Consider the following 17,720-nt stretch of genomic DNA (forward strand, 5'->3'; position numbering starts at 1 on the left):
GAAGATGAGACTCCTGAACCTCAAAGGGGTTAAGAGATTGGTCCATCATCCAGGATCAGGGAAGGAAGCACGGGAACTAGAGCCGTGGTCTCCTAAATTCTTCCACTCCGGCTCCAACCTCTCCATCCCCGTTCTGAGATGATTCTCAAGTTGTTTCTTGTCTGTTCTCCATCCCCCACCCTTCCCCCAGCTGGACAGCAGTCTCCCTCTGTGCCCACCACAGGGTGGTGTACACAGTAGGCGCATACTTGATGTCTGTGGCTGCAGCAGGGGGATGGCAGCAGGCACGTGCTGGGCGTGGTGTTGCCGTCCAGGATGCCTAGAGCAGGGAAGCTCAGCAGGAAGGGTGGTAGTGAGCTGACACACGAAGGCTGCTTAGAAATGCTCCAGTGAGCGAGGGAGCTGGGCTGTGGTGTATCTGTCTGGGATGGGAAGGGTATCTCAGCCAGAGAGAAAAGCATGTGCAAAGAGAGAGGGAGAGAACGTGGTGTGATCAAGGAAGAGTCATGGTTCAACTGGACCTGAGCATGAGAAAAAGATGGGCAGTGAGGCCGGGGTTGGGCTGCAGGGAGAGATGGGGTCTGTCCTAAGGACCCTCCAGTCTCTGCATGGACTTATTCCGTGGTTGCTGCTTTCTTACAGTCCTAACAAACAAAGAGGCTCCATTGGGTAGATATGGAATATCTTTAATGCCCCTATTTCTTTTTGCCACACATGGCTTTGCTCTGCAATAGTCCAGAGGCACAAGTCCCAGGGCCCCGGGTTCACAAGGGAGCCTGGGTCGACATGCTCTTCTTTACCTTCAGGCCCTTCTTCTTGTGGAGCCCCGTCCAGGGCAGGCCAGCATCGTGGGCCTGGGCCTGGGTGTGGCCCAGCTCCGAGGGCGGCGGCATGAGTGGCATCAGTGGTGTCAGCGTGGCCATTGGCATCAGTGGCATCAGCTCCTCTGAGGCCCCAGGGTGGGTACAGGGCAGCTCATCAGGCTCCAGGTTGGCATCACTCCAGCCCTCAGAGCTGTCACTGTGGCCTTCAGGACTGGTGGCTTCCTCCTCAGATATGGTGACGATCTCAGCCGTGTCCTTCCCGAGGTCGTCGTCTAAGTTCCCTGCCAGGTGCTCAGTGGCCCCCTCAAGCTCGCTGGCTCTGTGGACGTCTGCTGCGTGCTCCTGCTTCTGGTCAAAGCCAACTGAAGGGGCCCCGCAGAGCCCTGGCACCGGCCGGGCGGGGGTCTTGGCTCTGCCCTGGCCAGTCCAGAAGAGGGTGAGCTCTTGGCGGCAGGCAGCCACGGCCAGGCTGGTGAGCAGGGTGCTGGACACCAGGTAGAGCAGGGCGGGCTGGCCCATCTGCATGAGCGCCATGGCAACAAAGGTGACCAGCAGGCCCACAGCGTAGGCCACGGTGCAGGCCACGAAGTAGACCTGCCGCGAGCGGATATGCACGTCAAAGCGGTGACAGTAGGCCACCAAGAAGCCGGGGACCACGATGTCACCGAAGCCAAGGATGGAGAAGGGCTGGTCACACAGGGTCAAGGCCGAGAAGCTCAGCCGGGGCACCTTGAGCACCATGGGCAGCCTCTCGTGGCTCAAGGAGTCTGCCGGGCCCGAGGCTACCTCCACCATGATGCTCTCGCCGGTCCTGGTGAGCAGGGGTGTGACGAAGACAAAGAAGACATCAAAGGCCAGCAGGGCCAGCAGGAAGGAGGCACAGCTCTTGAGGGTGGGCAGGCGCACACGCCGCAGGACGAAAAGGCAGTAGGCCACACCCAGCATGTCCTGCAGGAGCCACGCCCAGCGGTCCTCATTGCGGTAGGCGACCCAGAGGACCGTCACCACCATGCACAGGCCAGCCAGCAGCAGCAGGGGCAGCTGCAGACAGGCCCGGCGGCGGGGCAGGGGCCACCGGTATTGCTGCAGGGGCAGGTGGTGCACCACGGGCACCAGGCAGCTGTAGAGGCCGGTGCTGGCGCCCAGGCCGAAGATGGCGATCATGACATAGACAAAGCAGTCGTAGAAGAAGTAGAGCAGCAGCATGATGGAGGAGGACATGGTGACCACTGCGCCCGTCATGGCCGGCGTGAAGTCCACTGTTGCGTCTTCTTCCTCGTGCCCCTGCTGGGCTGCCACTGCTTCCTGCTGATTGTGACTGCCAGGCCCCCCTCCCCCTTGGGCCAGGCGCCGCTGCACCCGGTCAGCCTCGGTCACTCCGGCCCAGTAGCTGCCCACGGCCACGGTGCCTACAGCCAGGATGAAGATGACCACCACGTTGCAGTCAAGGATGGGCTCTGGGGGTGCATACAAGGCCACGCGGACCCCGGCGCCACCGTGGGTGTAGCTGAGGATGTCGAGCATGTCGGTGTAGCGGAGCACGGCCACGGGGATGGTGAGGTGTGGCAGGGGCCTGTGGCGGTCCTGGGTCGCCAGGGTGGTGTCTGAGCACTGCTGGCCGCTGACCTGGCTCACGATGAGCAGCCCGTGGGCTCCTCGGGCCTGAGCCAGCCAGCCTTTGGCGTAGAAGCTGCAGTTACCCCTCACGACCATGGCGGTGGTCTGGCGGAGGGGCCGCTGGCTGGGGGAGCCGGGGTGGGCCTGGTGGGAGGAGTCCTCGCCTGGGCACCAGGGTGCCTGGGTGCCGTCGTGCAGGGGCAGGAGTGGGGCGTGGTGCAGGTCCCGGGGCAGGGTGACATAGTCGGAGCGGAACAGGACGCAGTAGTCCTTGCTCCAGTTGTCTGACACCACGTGGACCACAGCGTACTCCCCCCGGGCCATGGTGCTGGCGAGGAGGAGGAGGAGGAGGAGGAGGAGGAAGCCCAGGCACGCCATCCTCCTCAGGCACCTGCTGCTGCGTCTCAGTGTGGCAGCTGCCCACAGCCCACTGCCCCCTCTCGGGGCTGGGTGTGGCCCTCTGTCACAGAGCAGCAGCTTTGTCTTCTGTCCAGGAAACCAGGGCCACACCTACCTAGTCACAAAGCTGTGCAGCCTCTTGGGATCCTGTCCCCCAGCCCTGCCTCTGGGTGGAGAGGTCATCTGGGTCCCCATACTCTGCCTAGCTCCCAGTGGAGCTGGACCAGCTAATCTGAAACAAGCGGTGAGAGGATGGGGTTGAGGGTCCCAGACAGGATTCTGGACCCACCTTGCCCCTTACACACTGGGCAACCCGGGCAGAGGCCTCTCCCCTCTGTGCCTGTTTCTTCAACTGCAGAGAAATGAGGACATTAGACCAGAGAGTTTCCAAGGCTCCTGGGAGCCCTGACCTCAGTGATATTGTGCACTTTTATTAAACTCTTACTAAGTGCCAGGTTCTTTACCTGTACTCACGGCACCCTGCAAGGAGGTATTACTACACCCAGCCAGCACGAGGCTGCGAGCTGTCTTTTAAATCATGCCGCTTTGGGCAGGCACGTGACTGGAATTTTATTCCCAGACTCCCCTGGATTTAGGAATGGCCACGTGGCCATTTCTCACCAATGGAATTGAGCAGAAATGATGTGAGTCCCTCAGGGACCCAGACAGAGACTGTGGGGCTCCTCGTCCGTCCCTTTCCTTTTCTCACAAATCAGTCATGGACAGGCCATTGGCTATGGAGAGGAGGGCGTTGTCCTAAGGGATGGGGAGAAAGGGAGTGAAAGGAACCAGGTCCCTGGATGTCTGCATGGAGCATGGGAGGCTCACCGTGGGCTGTTAGATACATTATCTTCCTTAAGCCACTGGCTTATTATGAGTCTCTTTGTTACAGCAGCTTAAACTTACCTGAATACCCCCACTTCATGGATGTGTAAACCGAGGCTCAGAGAAGCCCACCCCATGGGCCCCAGCCCCGGTTCCCAGATCCAGCTCTCACACTGGACATGACCCTTAGGTCTTGCCCTGTCCAGGGAACTGCCTGGGGCCTGCCCGTCTCCCTGGTGGCTTGACTGCAGCTCTGATCTCTGGCCCAAGGCCTCACCCGCTGCCCGTGCTTGTCCTTCAGGCCCTACCTCCAAGGACAGCTCCACCACATCCGGGAGACTCTAGGCCCTGTTCTTTTTTTGGTCTTCGTTGCTGTGCGTGGGCTTTCGCTAGTTGCGGCGAGCAGGGGCTACTCTTTGTTGTGGTGAGCGGGCTTCTCATTGCAGTGGTTTCTCTTGTTGCGGAGTACGGGCTCTAGGAGCGTGGGCTTCAGTAGTTGCGGCGCACGGGCTTAGTTGCTCTGCGGCATGTGGGATCTTCCCTGACCAGGGCTCGAACCCATGTCCCCTGCATTGGCAGGCGGATTCTTAACCACTGTGCCACCAGAGAAGTCTCTGGGTCTTTTAAAAAACCAAAGACTAAGACACCTACTGGGGTAGTATTATAAAAAAATAAAATAAAACAGATAATAACAGGCTTTGGCACGGATGTGGAGAAATTGGGATTCTCATATGTTGCTGGCGGGAATATTGTAAATGGTACAGTCACTGTGGAAAACACTTGGCCGTTCTTTGATAAGTTAAACAGAAAGTTACCATATGACCCAGCAGTTCCACTCCTGGGCATATACCCAAAAGAATGGAAAACAGGTGTTCAAACAAAAACTTGTGCTTGAATGTTTGTAGCAGCACTCTTCACAATAACTTGGAATAGATGCAAAGAACCCAAATGTCCTTCAGCTGATGAATGGATAAAGAAAGTGCAGTCTACCCGTACAATGGAGTATCATTCTGCCCTACAAAGGAATGAAGTTCTGAGGCACACTAAAATGTGGATGAACCTTGAAAACATTAAGCAACGGAAAGAAGCCAGACACAAAAGGACAAATATCACACGACTCTACTGTTATGAAATATCCAGAATAGGCAAACCATAGAGACAGAAAGCAGGTTGGTGGTGGCTGGAGGCTGGGGGAAGGGGGGATGGGGAGTGACTGCTCAGTGCGTCCGGGGTTTCATTAGGGTGATGAAAAAGTTCTGGAACTGGATAGAGGTGATGGTTGCACAACATTGTGAGGGTATTAATATGTTGAATCGGTTGAAATGGTTAAGTTTTATATTGTGTGTATTTTACCACGATTTTAACAAGAACAAAACAAGGAGCAACTCCGGTCCCCTCCAGGGACACTGTGCTCAGGACAGGCCTCATTGTAATTCTTCTGGACCCAATCAGACCAGCATATGCCCCCATTTGGGGTTCAAAAACACGGGCCCCCCAGAGCCTGCTCCTGCCTCTCCCCCACCCCGATCTACCCTTAGGCTCCTGGTGGCCTGGGCTCAACGAATTCTCTGGAGGCTCATTTCCTTTGAGGCTCTTCCTGGGACCCAGCTCACAGAAGGCTTTTGGGTGTCTGTCCAATTGCTGCTTCCCCAGATCCCCCCAACCCATCTCCCAGCACCAGCCCCCAGCCCCCAGCCATGGAATTGCTCCTCTCTGTGGCTGCTTGGTGCCCTGCAGGATGCCCTGGTAGGCGCAGTCACACAAGTGGCCGATGCCCACTCCCCAGGCTGTGTTTCTGCTCTAAGACTCTGCATCACCCACTCTCCCCTATGCCCTCCCCAGATCCCACCCCTTTCCTTGAGGGCATCCCCCTGATCTCCAGCTTCTGTTCCTCCCCCACTGCCCCCCTTAGCTATGGCCTGGGCTCTCAGGGTCGCTGCCCAGGGCAGGCCAGGGGCAACGTCTCTGCCTTCTGTTTGGGGATGTAGGTGGCACCTGGAACACTTATCTTTATCCACTCAGGGCAGAGAGGGCAGCAGGTCCCAGGCAATGGGTCTCAGCCCAGTGGGGTTGCTCAGGAAGTGTGGGATGGTGCCCAGCTCACCGGGCCCATGCACTGCCCTTGTTTCCTGGCCCAGATCTGTCCTAGCTGCATGTTCTAGAGATGGTACAGATGCTGAGAAGGGACCAGATTACCATCTTCTTCTTCCCCTGAAACCCCCAGTAATGAAAGCAAGAGAGGCAGGAGCACGCTGCTTCTGCCCCCACCTGCCTTGGACCAGTGGGCAATGAGGCTGGGCAGCAGGCATCTGTCCTGGACCCCTTGGAGGGGCAGAGGGAGTGGGTGGCAGCCTTGTGGCCAAAAGTGGTCTCTGGAGTTATTTCCAGATGATGATCTCATTGGTGTTTTCAACACACTGAGAGCTTTGAAAAACATACTTGCTCCAGGCCTCTCTTGACCCAAGCCTGCCCAGCAGGATCTGCAGGGGTAGTGGGGCCGTGGAAGGTAGGAGAGAGGAGGTGACGCTCTGAAATGGAGCAGGGACAGGGCTGGGGACGCCGGGAGGCAGGCAGCCTGTGATTGGCCTGGAGGCTGGGCTGGCTGGATAGGGAGTGGGCCCACCTGAGGCCCACGCTTGTTGGGCACAAACTCCTGCGTCTGGCTTCGTCTCTGAACACTGTTCGTCCACAAAATTGAAGAAACTGAAGAATTTCCTTAGGAAGAGGATTGGGGGGAGCGGTGGGTCAGGGAGGAGAACGCTACAGAGAACTCCCACTGCACAGGGGTTAACACCGTGGGGGCCAAGTGAGGCCAGACAGGCTTCACATCCAACCATGCCACTGCTGGGCACATCTCAACCTCTCTGGGCATCACTTTCCCCGTATGTTAAGTGGGGATAACAGCTCCTTCCTATGAGGAAGATGGTGGTGCTTCATAGGGTGGTATGAAGAGTAGATGACATCAGTATGTAAGGGGCTTAGCAAGGGGGCTCCCGGTAAGTGCTCAGCGATAGTATTGCTGAAATGTAGGAAGCACCCCCTCTGTTTGAACCAAGGGTGAGCAGGTCAGTTTGAAGTCAGGGGGCTGGATGAGATGAGCTTGAGAGACCCCTGAACTGGAGGCCAGTGACACCCTCACATGGGCTGGGCAGGGAGATCCACAGAGGCTTCTGGTGACCTGGGCTGTACTGTTTGCGGTTAAGCATCATTTTAAGGAGTGGAGGGGTGCAGGATGTTGGGAAGGTGGGGACGGGGTTGCTGGATGTACAGAACCCTCATCGCTCCCACCCAGCTGGGCTCAGCAGCCAGACACTGGCCGGGCCGTCTTTGGGCCGGTTCCCTCTTTACCTGGGACACGTCCCCGATCTGAAACCCTGAGGCCTCCTCTCTGTCCCCTCCCCGCAGAGCTGCTTTATCAGTCCTGGCCTCCCCAAACCCAAGCCCAGTGACTTCAGTCAACTGATGGGGTGAAAAGAGGCCTGGATTTGGAGCCAGAGACCTTTGGTCTCAAGGGGGTCACTTGGCCTCAGTTTTCTCGTCTGTAAAATGGGTTGGTTCTGTTCCCTACTTCCATGAATGTTATAAAGGATTTTGTGGATTGCAAAGCAACCTACAAATGTCCTCAATTAATTATTATCTGGATTCCAAAACCTCCCTCCTCCTTGATCTGCACCCTCTGCCCTGACTTCAGGTCCCAGGGTGTCTGTCAGGGTCCCAGTCTGGGTCCCATCAGCAGCAGGGGGACTGAGGAGGCCTTGTGGGGGAAGCCGAGGACCCCAAAGCAGGGGCTATGCCTTCACACTCAGGGAGGGGGGAGCCAGAACTGGAAAACCCAAACCCCACAGGGTGGTTTTTCCTGTACTGGTGATTTGTGCCCATGAGGGAGGGACCCAAGGAGAAAAGGGCTCAGGTGGGGTAACTTTTAGGGAACTGCAGCCTCTGCGTGTGGCATGGAGAAAAATTCTTCCCAGCTTGAGAGAGGGGCCTGTCCCGCAGTGATCCCCACCCTGCAGCTGCTCGGCCCCTTCCCACAGTGGGGTGACATGTGTGTCTGTTGGCCCATCACACAGCCACAGCCCCAAGAGACCTCCCTTCCCACCCACCCACAAGTCGAACCTCAGGGCAGACCCTCAGAAATCCCATCAGGGGCCTGCCTTGACTCCAGCCCTGCAGCCCATGGAAGGCTTAAACTCAGCACACCTGCCCCTGGCAGGTGGGGCTGCAGTTCTTTGCAGCCCAGATGTTTCCAGCTGTGCTTCAGCAGCCCCTCTACCCTTACAGTCTCTGGACAAGAGGGATCCTGAGGTTCATGTGAAACAGCGCCCATGCCCCAGGGACCCCTTGCAGCTTCTGTGATGACCACCGGCCTCGTCTTGGATGTCCTCCCACGACCTTCCAGAGCCGGCAGCTCTGAGCTTTGCAGCCCTTTGCTGGCGTACGTCCTGGGGGTGCTGCTTGCCTCCCCCCGCCCACAGAGCTGAGCGCACAGTAGGCGTGCGAAGGGTGCCCATCAGCTAAAACGGCCCGGAGGCACAAGCAGGAAAAGGGGCACCGCCCCAGCTTGGCCCCTTCAAGACCCCCTGCCTATAAAACCCCCTCACAGCCCCCCCCAGCCCCTCTCAGGCTCCTCTGTCCTTGGGATGCCCCCAGCCCCCCACATCCCAACATTGTCCGTGAAATGCCTTGCTTTCTCACTTCTTCATTGGGTGGAAGGCAACATTGAGAAAGGTGCCTCACTTGTGGCCATTTGAGACTCAAGTCACTTCTGGTCCCTCTTGTCAGCTAGGACCCTTTCTGCGGCTGTCCCACCCCAGCTGCCCTGGAAGCTGTCAGCATATCTCCGTCTTGGTGCCCCTGGTCCTCTCCTCATGGCTTCCTCTGCTCAGCTGGTCCCCCCATCTCCCACCTTTAGGGGACAGCGCTTGGGGAGTTAGCAGAGCAGGGTACCCCACATGGTCTTCAGGGACACCCCCAGCTCCTCCCTCGGGGGGCAGCCAGATCCTCACCCACTGGACCTCCCCTCCCCCAGCAGAAGCTTCGGGGCTCCCAGCACCACGGTCATCTGTCTGTCCTGGTGTCCTGATAGCACACGCACCTGTGTGCCCCTGCACTCGTGCATACACACACACCCCTGTGTGACCCTCCTTCCGGGTCAGAGACTCAGAGGCAAGGCCTGGGCCTGAGTGTGTTGGGTGGAGCTTCTATGTCCCAACCACCTCCTGCCCCGAGGACGTGGCCCACGTTGTGCCTGGCACTCTCCCGGCCTCCGCAGGAGGTGCAGGGAATTACTGTCCCCCAGGAGCTGGTGGATACACATCCCTCGTCCCTCGGGTGGGACGACGCAGGTGTGGGTCCCACCCGGCTCTCCCAGTTTCCGCAGCAGGACTGGCTGCAGCTGCCCACGGTGGTGGGCGTGTGTGCCCCGACCCTGGAGTTGGTTCTCGAAGCCTTGTCTCTTGGTATGCTTCTGGGGTTTCCAGGCTAAGACAGCATTCAAGCCTGTTCGGCCTCCCCTGCTTGCTAATTCCTTCCTGTTCCCAGCTTACCTCCTCCCCTGGGGCTGGGACACACTTCGGCCTGGTCCCACTGACTCACCTGTGCTCAAGCTGTGCCCGGCCCGTGGTGTCCTACACCTTCTCCCTACAACTCGCCCCCTTACAAAAGCTGCCCTTACCTGGTCCCCGCAGGCCCATGCCCTTCTCCTAAGTCCTCTCCTGGACCTCAGTGGTTCCCCTAGCGCCCCATCATTGGCGTGTGTCTGAGTGCCATTGGTTCCCCAACCACACGGTGGCCCTAAAGGCTGAAGGTGGCCTCCATTTCTTTGTGGTGCCCTCCCTACCCAGCCCTAGCACATACCAGGCTTCACAAGTGCTGGCTGAAAGATAAATATTATTATTTACACTAGCCACCCCCATCTCCCGGCCCCACTCCCCCAAAGCCCTGCTCTGGCTGTCCAGCATCTCTGGATGTGGCTGGGTCCTTACCAGGGGTGTAAGCGGTCAGCTGGTTGATTGCCCCAAGAGCCACTGGCCCTGCTCTGGGGAACTCGGGGCAGAGGGGGGCTGAGTGCCCCACCCTCTTCTATCTTTGCTTAGCTAATGATGCTGCCCAATGAGGTCATCCAAGGGCCACAGGGTCCCTTTGACCAGCAGAGGGGTTGTCCCAGAGGCCAGGTCACTGAAAACAGCAGGCTGGGTGGCCCCAAGTATTCTCTGCCCCCCAAAGGGAGGCTGGCTTTGGCTGGGGCACACACTGGCTTTTGCTCCAGGACACTCTGTCACCCTCCCACCTCCCCATCATCTCACGGAGGGGGAGACACCTGGGGCAGGAGGTTAAGGAGGGGGAACCCATGTGGGCTGTGGGGTAGTAAAGGTCCAAGGGCGCAAGGCAGCGAGGCAGGGCATTTCTGGTGGCAGTGCCACAGGGTCACATGAATTTCTGGTGGCTTGGGAGGATCTCGGTGATGTGGCCTGATGTCTGATGGTGCCACCTGATTTCTAACGATGTCTGCAGGGCTTCGGACAACATGGCCTTGGTTCCCAGGGGTGCTGGACAGCATTGCTGAGGCCTGGAGGCACCATCACGGTGGCTGGAATGCTGTCACAAGAGTTTCCCATGATGCCCCTGGAGGAGCGGATGGCCCCCCACAGTCGCTGAGGACATCCCGGGGTCTCCAGTGGGCTGCCATCTTGTGCTCTGGGAAAAAAACACCTCTTGGAGGGACCCACATGCTGCTTTGGATTCCCTGCTCTCCATCTCCACTCCATTTCTGTTCCATTCTTGGGGCAAAGGGGAGCCAGAGGCCCTGGGCCCAGCGCAGGCCTATAGGGTATCTTCCATTCATCCCGTGGCCCAGACTGCTCTCAGAGGCCTGGAACTCCTGCTCAACTGGGGGTGCGGGAGGGGCCTCCCGGGCTCTCAGTGCCAGCTACTCCTGGGGGTACAGGGTGTGGGAGAGAGCTGGTCCCCTCCACAGACAGGGCGGCCAGCTGAGCCTGGTGACCATCTCCCCAGCCATGGATCTTGGGGGCCGCCCCATGGCCCTCCAGCTCAGATTGCTGTGGACTGTTTGATGCTGTGAAAGCTGACACGGGTGGGGGAGGTGGGGATGGACATGGCGCGGGCCACGCGGGCGCGGATCGAGTGCTTGTCCTGCCATCGGTGCCACCTCTTCCGGATGGCAGAGCGGACCTGTGGGCACAGAGCAGAGCATAAGGTCTGAGCCCGGGTTTCAGGACCCCCCCTCCCTCCCCCAGGGCTTCCACAAGCAGCTATACAGGGGAGCCGTGCACAGGGGGCCATGTCGGAGGTGGCAACAATCATCAACATTGCTGATTTGCATATTTGTTAGGACAATTTTCTCAAGCATTCTGAGCAAGGGGTACCTTTCTCAAATCCACCCAAAGGTGCCATATGGCCTTTGCCATGAAGAATCTCTACCCTCAACCCATACACATCTCCTGCCCTCAACCTACATACACCCCTTGTCCCAGGGCTCAGCTTCCTGGTTTTCAACAGCCCATTTCACAGACTCATTGATGAGACTGGAGCCCCGGCTTCTGGCTCCCACACCTACTGCCTATGAGAGCAAAGAAGTGGGCTTGCCACCTCGGGCAGGAGGAGTCTACAGACAGTCTCTGGTTCCGGCAGGCCTCCTGCCGTCCCGAGTCCTGGGGCCCCAGGTCCTTACCTCGCTGTTGAGGAAGCAGTAGAACACAGACACGAAGAAACCCTGGCATGGAGGGAGAAGGTGGGTCAAGGGACGGGGGCAGGTGCGGCCCCATCCAGCTTCGGAGCTGACCCGTTTCTGTCCCCAGCCTCCCACTCCTCCAGGCCCCTGCCTGGAAGAATCCCCACCCGAAGAGGTGCAGGGGACAGTCAGGGCTGGAGCGAGGGGTTGGGGTGGGGGACGGCTGTACCTGGAAGGATTCCAGGAAGGAGTTGAAGTAGATGAAGACGACCCGGGAGACTTCGTCCTCCCCGGGGTTCACGAAGAACAGCATGTACGTGATGCCCAGGAGGGGGAGAAGCACCAGAGTGGCCTTCACAGCCTTCCTGGGGTGGGGCAGGTAGGGGGGGAGGCCCAGAGTCACAGCCCACCCAGGAAGGAGGCTGGGGCCTCTGGCTTGGTGGGAAGGACCGGGTCTGGGGGAGGGCTGTAGCAGATCCCCGGAATGTCTGAGACAAGGGGAGCTGGGGTTTCAGGAGGGACTCTCACGCCTGGGGGGATACCCTGGGTCAGAGGCTGGGATCTCTGAAGCGCCCCATGGGTGGGGGAGGCAGGTCTGGTTACCTGTACTGAATGGTCTCAGACGTGGTGGATGCCCGGAGTTTGGTCATGAGGATGCGGACGATGTTGAAAAGGAAGATGAAATTGATCTGTAATTTGACACATGGTGGGATGGCCTGGGCATGGGTGCGTGCAAGAGGCTGGAGGGAAGGTGGGGGACAGGGCAGGGACTCAGCTGTCCCAGGTCTGGCCTCCGCCCCCCCTGCTGCTCTCCCTCCATCTTCATGAGCCCTTACATATTCCTGGCCCCCTGCCCGCCACCTCTAGGCAGAGGGATCCTTTTAGTCCACTGTAAGCCCTGCTTGCCCCTCCCCACTGAGCCCCTCTCTCCTGTCCCCCTACCCAAGTTCTTACCAGCAGGACCAAGATCATGGGGCCCTGGTAGATGTAGTCAGTGTACACCCCAGGCCTTTTGCCAAACCAGCACCTAGAAGGCCACAGAGGTAAGAGGAGGAGGGTCACCTGGGTCCAGCTCAGTGGCATGAGGGAGGAACAGTGCTTCGCCAGGCCAGGACTGGAGCCAAAAGCCAGGATCTGGGTGGCCCAATTCCAACCCTGGCAGAAGGTCAAGATAGCTTTCCATCTGCAGAATGGATAGCATCCTTTGAGATGTAAAGCTGGAAGCAGGCACTGTGGCAGAGAGGGGGATTGGGGAAAAGACCACTGAATAGAACAGGCATGGGTCCAACACACACTGCTCCCCTCAGTCCCCACTGTGTCTCTGGTGCACGCCCACGAGGGGGGCCTTACCCTGTACATGTCATGCAGTGATGTTCAGTAGCTAACAATCTCTGAATTTGTTTAATGGCAGCCTGAACGACCTAGAGGCAGAGACTCTACAGGTTCCACCTGTCGTGAGAGGCAGAATTGCTTTTCGTTTTCTTGAGTTTCCCTCCAGCAAGACCTAGGGAGGTCTGGGGAGTGGGTTGGGATGAGGCACATAGGAAGTCCCATGTCCTGTGCAGAGATGATGGACCCTCGGGTATGCAGATCTGCAGTACCTAGATCTCAGCATGCTTCCATAAACAATAAAATGAGATTTTTATGTGAAACCTCTTGACTTTTTCAAAGTTTGGAAGCAATTCAAGTTTTCAAAAAACACGGTGCAGACCAAACACAAGCTGTCCTGGGGCCAGGTCCAGTCCTTGGCCCCAGAGCCTGCAAGGTCTCTCTCAGGTCTCACACCTGGATCCCTTCTGCTGCAGTGTCAGCACCTTACCACAAGGTGGAGCTCCAGAGACGCTCAGACCAACTTTCCTCTGCGCTCAGCCATCCTTTTTGCTCCAAGATGCGCCCAGACACACACACTGGGCAGCTTTTGGAAACCTGTTCTTCCTTCCCTGTACTCACCTGCACACCTGCAGGCACAGGCTCCATCGCCCAGGATTTACAATGCTCCTGTTCTGAGACCCGGGCCACCATTCTGGAATCACTGCCAAGCCCTAGTCCTGCTTGTCAGCTGCCCCCCCACTCCCAGTTCAGGCCCCCATACCACTGGCTGTGCAAATGCAGAGAGAGCCAGCCAGGCTGGGCCGGAGTCAGGAGGGATCACCTTGATCCTTCTTAAATGTGAATATAATTTTCCAGGCTCCTTGTCATGGGTGGAGAGGAATAGCTATGGAGATGGAGGCCGCCTGGAACTCCAGTCAGACAGTGGGTTCCTGAGAACACTTTGGCAAAGAAGATCCTGGAACCTCCGCTGGCCATCTGTGTCCACTTTTTCTGCCTCTCTTTTTCAGTGGTTCTCAATCTTAGCTTCCTATTAGAATCACCTGGGCAGGTTTAAAAAATCCTGGTGCCCAGGCCACACTCCAGACCAATAACATCCAACTCTCTGGAGGTCAAACCTGGTCATCGGTACTTTTTAAAGCTTCCTGCGTGATTCTAACACAAGCCAAGGCTGAGAGCCACTGCAGCGGAAGTGCAGTTTTCAGGGGTGATTGGGAACACCTACTTCCATTTAAGTACAGCCCCTCAGGACTTTAGAGCTGGAAGGAGTCTCTGAGATTGTCTGGATCAGTTCCTATTAAATCAATGGAATCGTTTGTTAAAACAAGTCTTTATTAATAGAAAACATTTATATGACATTTACTATGTGCCAGACCCTATTCTAAATGCTTCACATATATTAACTCATGTCATCCCCACAACAACACTTTGAGGGAGGCACTATTATGAGGATGCCCATTTTACAGATGAGGAAACTGAGGCACACTGCAGTAACTAGCCCAAGGTCATAAAGCTACTTAATGATGGGAGCCACAATTCAGAACCTGGGTCGTTGGGCTCCAGGGACTGCCAGTAACCTTTAGGCTATTCTGCCTGTGGTGAAAGCCCGAGACAGATAAAAGAGCCTGGACCTGCCTGTCCAGCCCCACCTCAGGCAGAACACTGTTAGGGAGACTCAGTTTGAATCTGACCCCCAGCACCCTCCCTATGTGGATGGAGAAACTGTGGCCCTGACAGGGAAGGTGACATGGCTGAAGGTCCCTGAGGAGCATCAGGCAGAGCGGGGCTGGAAGCCTGGATCTCGGGGCTCAGGGGACCCTGAGGGCAGTGAAGAGGAGGTGACTTACTTCTCATTGTCGTAGTACAGCTTCCCAATGGCCCAGGCCACGATGATGGGGAAAGGCACACCTGGGGGAGAGACCGGCTGTCACAGGACCTGTCGGTGGAGTCTGGGGGATGCAGGCCTGGAAGCCCCCAGCGCAGCCCAGGGCCTAGAGGCGGGCAGGGCCTCCCCAGGTACTCACTGGCCTATCATGCCTCCTTTAAGATGTTCCCCTCGTCCCTGCCCCCCAAGTAGGGGCAGAGGGCTGTGTGCACACCCCACCACCCTAACCCGGCCTCCGTCTCAGGCCCCCAGCCAGGCGGTGTGAGTCTGGGTGGGGAGAGGATGGCGGGTCAGGGCAGGGGGCTGGCCCGCTCACCCCAGCCGATGCAGATAAACATCCACTTGCGCAGCCGGTCGGTGGAGTACGTCAGCACGATGGCTGTGTGCAGGTAGCAGCCCTCGCCAAACATCCAGAAGAAGTTGGTCACGTGGAAGTAGTTGTAGGCGGCTGTCACCAACCTGCACCAGCCCTGCCGCCCACCCCATCAGAGGCGATGATTAACCAGGGAGGGGGGATGGGAGGAAGCAGCGGGCCACCCCAGGCCCGGGGCCTCCTCCCGGCAGGATGGGGCACCCCCCCAGCATCCACTCCTGTGTGATGGGCCCCAAGGCCCGGCTCCGGTCCCTCCTCTGCAAAGGCAGCCCCACCCAGACCCTTCCTCTGACCCTGGGCCTGCCCCTCCAGGACACACCACATTGCTCTGGTGGACTTCTGGGCTCATGGTGAGCTGGACCACGAACCACGTGGCGTTCCGCAGGATGAAGGCCGAGATGAGGTTCCAGTGGATGATGTTTCTCAGGCACCGGATGCTCCTGCGGGCAGCAGGGGAGCGGGGGTGACAGGAGGAAGAGGAGGAGAGAGAAGATGAGGGATAGGTCACCAGCATCACTCCAGCCCGGATGTATGAATGGGGAAATCGGGGCTCCAAGCAGGGCGGGCTGAGTAAGTCACACTGGGAGGTGGCGGCAGTGGCTCTCCTGATGTCCCACAGGTCCCTTCCTAATTGTGGCCCACCCAGACCTAAGCTCTGGGGCAGAGCCTGCCACATGGCCAGTGCTGCAGGGACCAGGGGCTGCTTGGCTACTAGGGATGCCCCTTCTCCCATGAGCACCCTTCCCTCCCTGTAGCTCCAAGTCTGAGGCTCAGAAAACATAAAAGGCCTCCAGCAATTTGCCTCCCTCCCAGCTTTCAGCCCTGATGCTCAGCCCCTGCTGTCAGCCCCCATTCCTGGCACAGACCTGGCTGGCACTGCCACCTGCATCCTTCGCAGTTGTGCTGGGCCCAGGCAGCTTCGGGCCCAGGCAGCTTCAAACCCAGAGTGGGCTCCACCTTCCTGGTCTCCCAAATGGGTGCAGCCCAGCCTGGGTGTGGGTGACACAGGTGAGCCTGGGCTTTGGCCATCCCCCTCCCCTCTGCAGTCACTGGGCAGGGTTGCAGAAGTGACCCTGCCAGAGGTTCCAAGAGACCTGGGACATCTGTATCTGTCACCTGCTCCCACTGAGGTGAGGGAGCAGGACTCCCCCAGCCCACTACTGCCTCCTGTATCTTACTTCTCCCCCCTGCTTGGGGCCTGGGGGGTGTGGCGGGGGGACAGTGCCAGGGCCTCCTCACCTGAGCCGCAGAAAGAGGACAAAGGCCACCAGGAGGGCTACCAGGGAGATGCAGTGGCCCAGGTAGTTGATGATGACGGCAACATGGTAGTGTACCTTGCTCTTCTTCTGAGGCAGGAGAGAGGGGCAGAGGTGAGGCTCCTTCACAGCTGCGCCCCTGTGCCCACTGGATGTGCCAGGACAGCCCACCCCTACAGGTGCCTGGGACAAAGTGGGCCATGATAACAATAGTTATCCCTTCCTGAGCCCCTGCTATGTGTGAGGTGTTGCCCTAGAGCAGTGTCGTCCAATCTGAGTCTATGCCTGTCTGTCTGTCCCCCAATCCCATGCTCTGTGCACTGCTCCGTGCTGTGGGAAAAATATCAGTTAACTTGAATCTCCATACACATAGGGTTCCCCATTCCGTGTGCACAAACACGCATGCACGGCTCACGGATGTTCTCTCATGTTCACGTTTCCGTTCAGTCCCAACACCAGGTGGCCCTTGTGGGTGAAGACCAACCCTCTAGGACTTCTCTCCTCCTCCCATTTCTGAGTTGAGCCACCATCTTCTCCATCACCCCTAAATCCCTCCCACTGCAGCTGAGGCCCGCTCCTATCAGCAAGGAGGGGAAAGGGCAGTTGCTCTGTATTAGCATCCACAGAATCATTAGAAACCATAAAAAACCTCTCTAGGCTGTGTAACTTGCTTCCCGGGTCCCACCCCTGGCCCAGGGGGTCTGCTTGAAGTCAATGGGGTCCTCTCCCAGGACTAAATCAAAGTTCCCAAATGTTATTACTTAATTCATTTCATACACTGATGCAAGCTGGGAAACGCAGCAGGCCCCTTTCCAATCAAAGTTCGCTCCATGAGTGTGGAAGCCCTCCCGTTTACAGAGTATTTTCTTTCTTTTTTTTTTTCTTTTTGGCAGCGCTGTGCGGCTTGCAGGATCTTAGTTCCTCGACCAGGGATTGAACCCGGGCCCTCGGTAGTGATGAAAGCTCGGAGTCCTAACCACTGGACCGCCAGGGAATTCCCTACAGAGTATTTTCGTATCTGTTATCTTCTCAAACCCTCAAGGCAACACTGGGGGAAGAGCCAGTAGGGGGTCTGTACCTTATTTTGAAGAAAAACAGGCCCAAAAGTACACGGACTCGTTCAAGGTCACTCAGCTTCAAACCGCCTCTCACCTTCATGTGCATATTGACAAGGTGCTGAGGCAGAAGACGGGTCCCCACCCCATGATGGTGGACTGGGGTCTCCAGGGCCCAGCTCTCTGCAGACTCTTGACCCCGCGAGAGCAAAGGCCCCCTTCACCCTTTTGTAGGTCCCAAGAGGGCAGGGGCAAAAGAGCCAGAGTGTGGCACACGGTGGAGCGCCGCGAACTGTGTGTCGAGTGCAGGAAGGAAAAATAGATGTTGGAAAGGCACTGGCTTTTGCGAGGGGAGGGTCCCTGGTAACCCCTCCCTCCCTCACCCTTTCCAAATTCTGGGGTGGGGCATGGGCATGATGATGCCCGGAAACTGGCAAGTACTGAGAAAAAGACAAGCTCGCAGGAGA

At 57.8% G+C, this 17,720-nt stretch overlaps 2 protein-coding genes across 4 annotated transcripts in view; both read right to left on the bottom strand.

Moving 5' to 3' along the window:
• Nucleotides 1–731: 731 nt before the first annotated feature.
• Nucleotides 732–2,819, bottom strand: SPPL2C (signal peptide peptidase like 2C). The gene has a single exon (XM_036837780.1). It carries the CDS (start codon nucleotides 2,817–2,819, stop codon nucleotides 765–767), a length of 2,055 nt encoding a protein of 684 aa, XP_036693675.1. The 3' UTR covers nucleotides 732–764.
• A 7,803-nt stretch (nucleotides 2,820–10,622) lies between these two features.
• Nucleotides 10,623–17,720, bottom strand: part of CRHR1 (corticotropin releasing hormone receptor 1) — a 49,851-nt gene continuing 42,753 nt past the window's right edge. For 2 of the 3 annotated variants that reach the window (XM_036837781.1, XM_036837784.1), the window contains exons 5-13: nucleotides 16,182–16,288; nucleotides 15,262–15,382; nucleotides 14,886–15,039; nucleotides 14,532–14,592; nucleotides 12,310–12,382; nucleotides 11,959–12,095; nucleotides 11,585–11,720; nucleotides 11,356–11,397; nucleotides 10,623–10,856 (exon numbers count right to left, since the gene is read on the bottom strand). In XM_036837781.1, the coding sequence (XP_036693676.1) occupies nucleotides 10,716–10,856; nucleotides 11,356–11,397; nucleotides 11,585–11,720; nucleotides 11,959–12,095; nucleotides 12,310–12,382; nucleotides 14,532–14,592; nucleotides 14,886–15,039; nucleotides 15,262–15,382; nucleotides 16,182–16,288 (972 nt within the window). In that variant the 3' untranslated portion in view covers nucleotides 10,623–10,715. The remainder of the gene's footprint in view (nucleotides 10,857–11,355; nucleotides 11,398–11,584; nucleotides 11,721–11,958; nucleotides 12,096–12,309; nucleotides 12,383–14,531; nucleotides 14,593–14,885; nucleotides 15,040–15,261; nucleotides 15,383–16,181; nucleotides 16,289–17,720) is intronic. The other variant, XM_036837782.1, reaches the window with a different exon arrangement.

This window comes from Balaenoptera musculus, chromosome 20 (genome assembly GCF_009873245.2).
Source record: "Balaenoptera musculus isolate JJ_BM4_2016_0621 chromosome 20, mBalMus1.pri.v3, whole genome shotgun sequence".
NCBI classification, from domain to species: domain Eukaryota; kingdom Metazoa; phylum Chordata; class Mammalia; order Artiodactyla; family Balaenopteridae; genus Balaenoptera; species Balaenoptera musculus.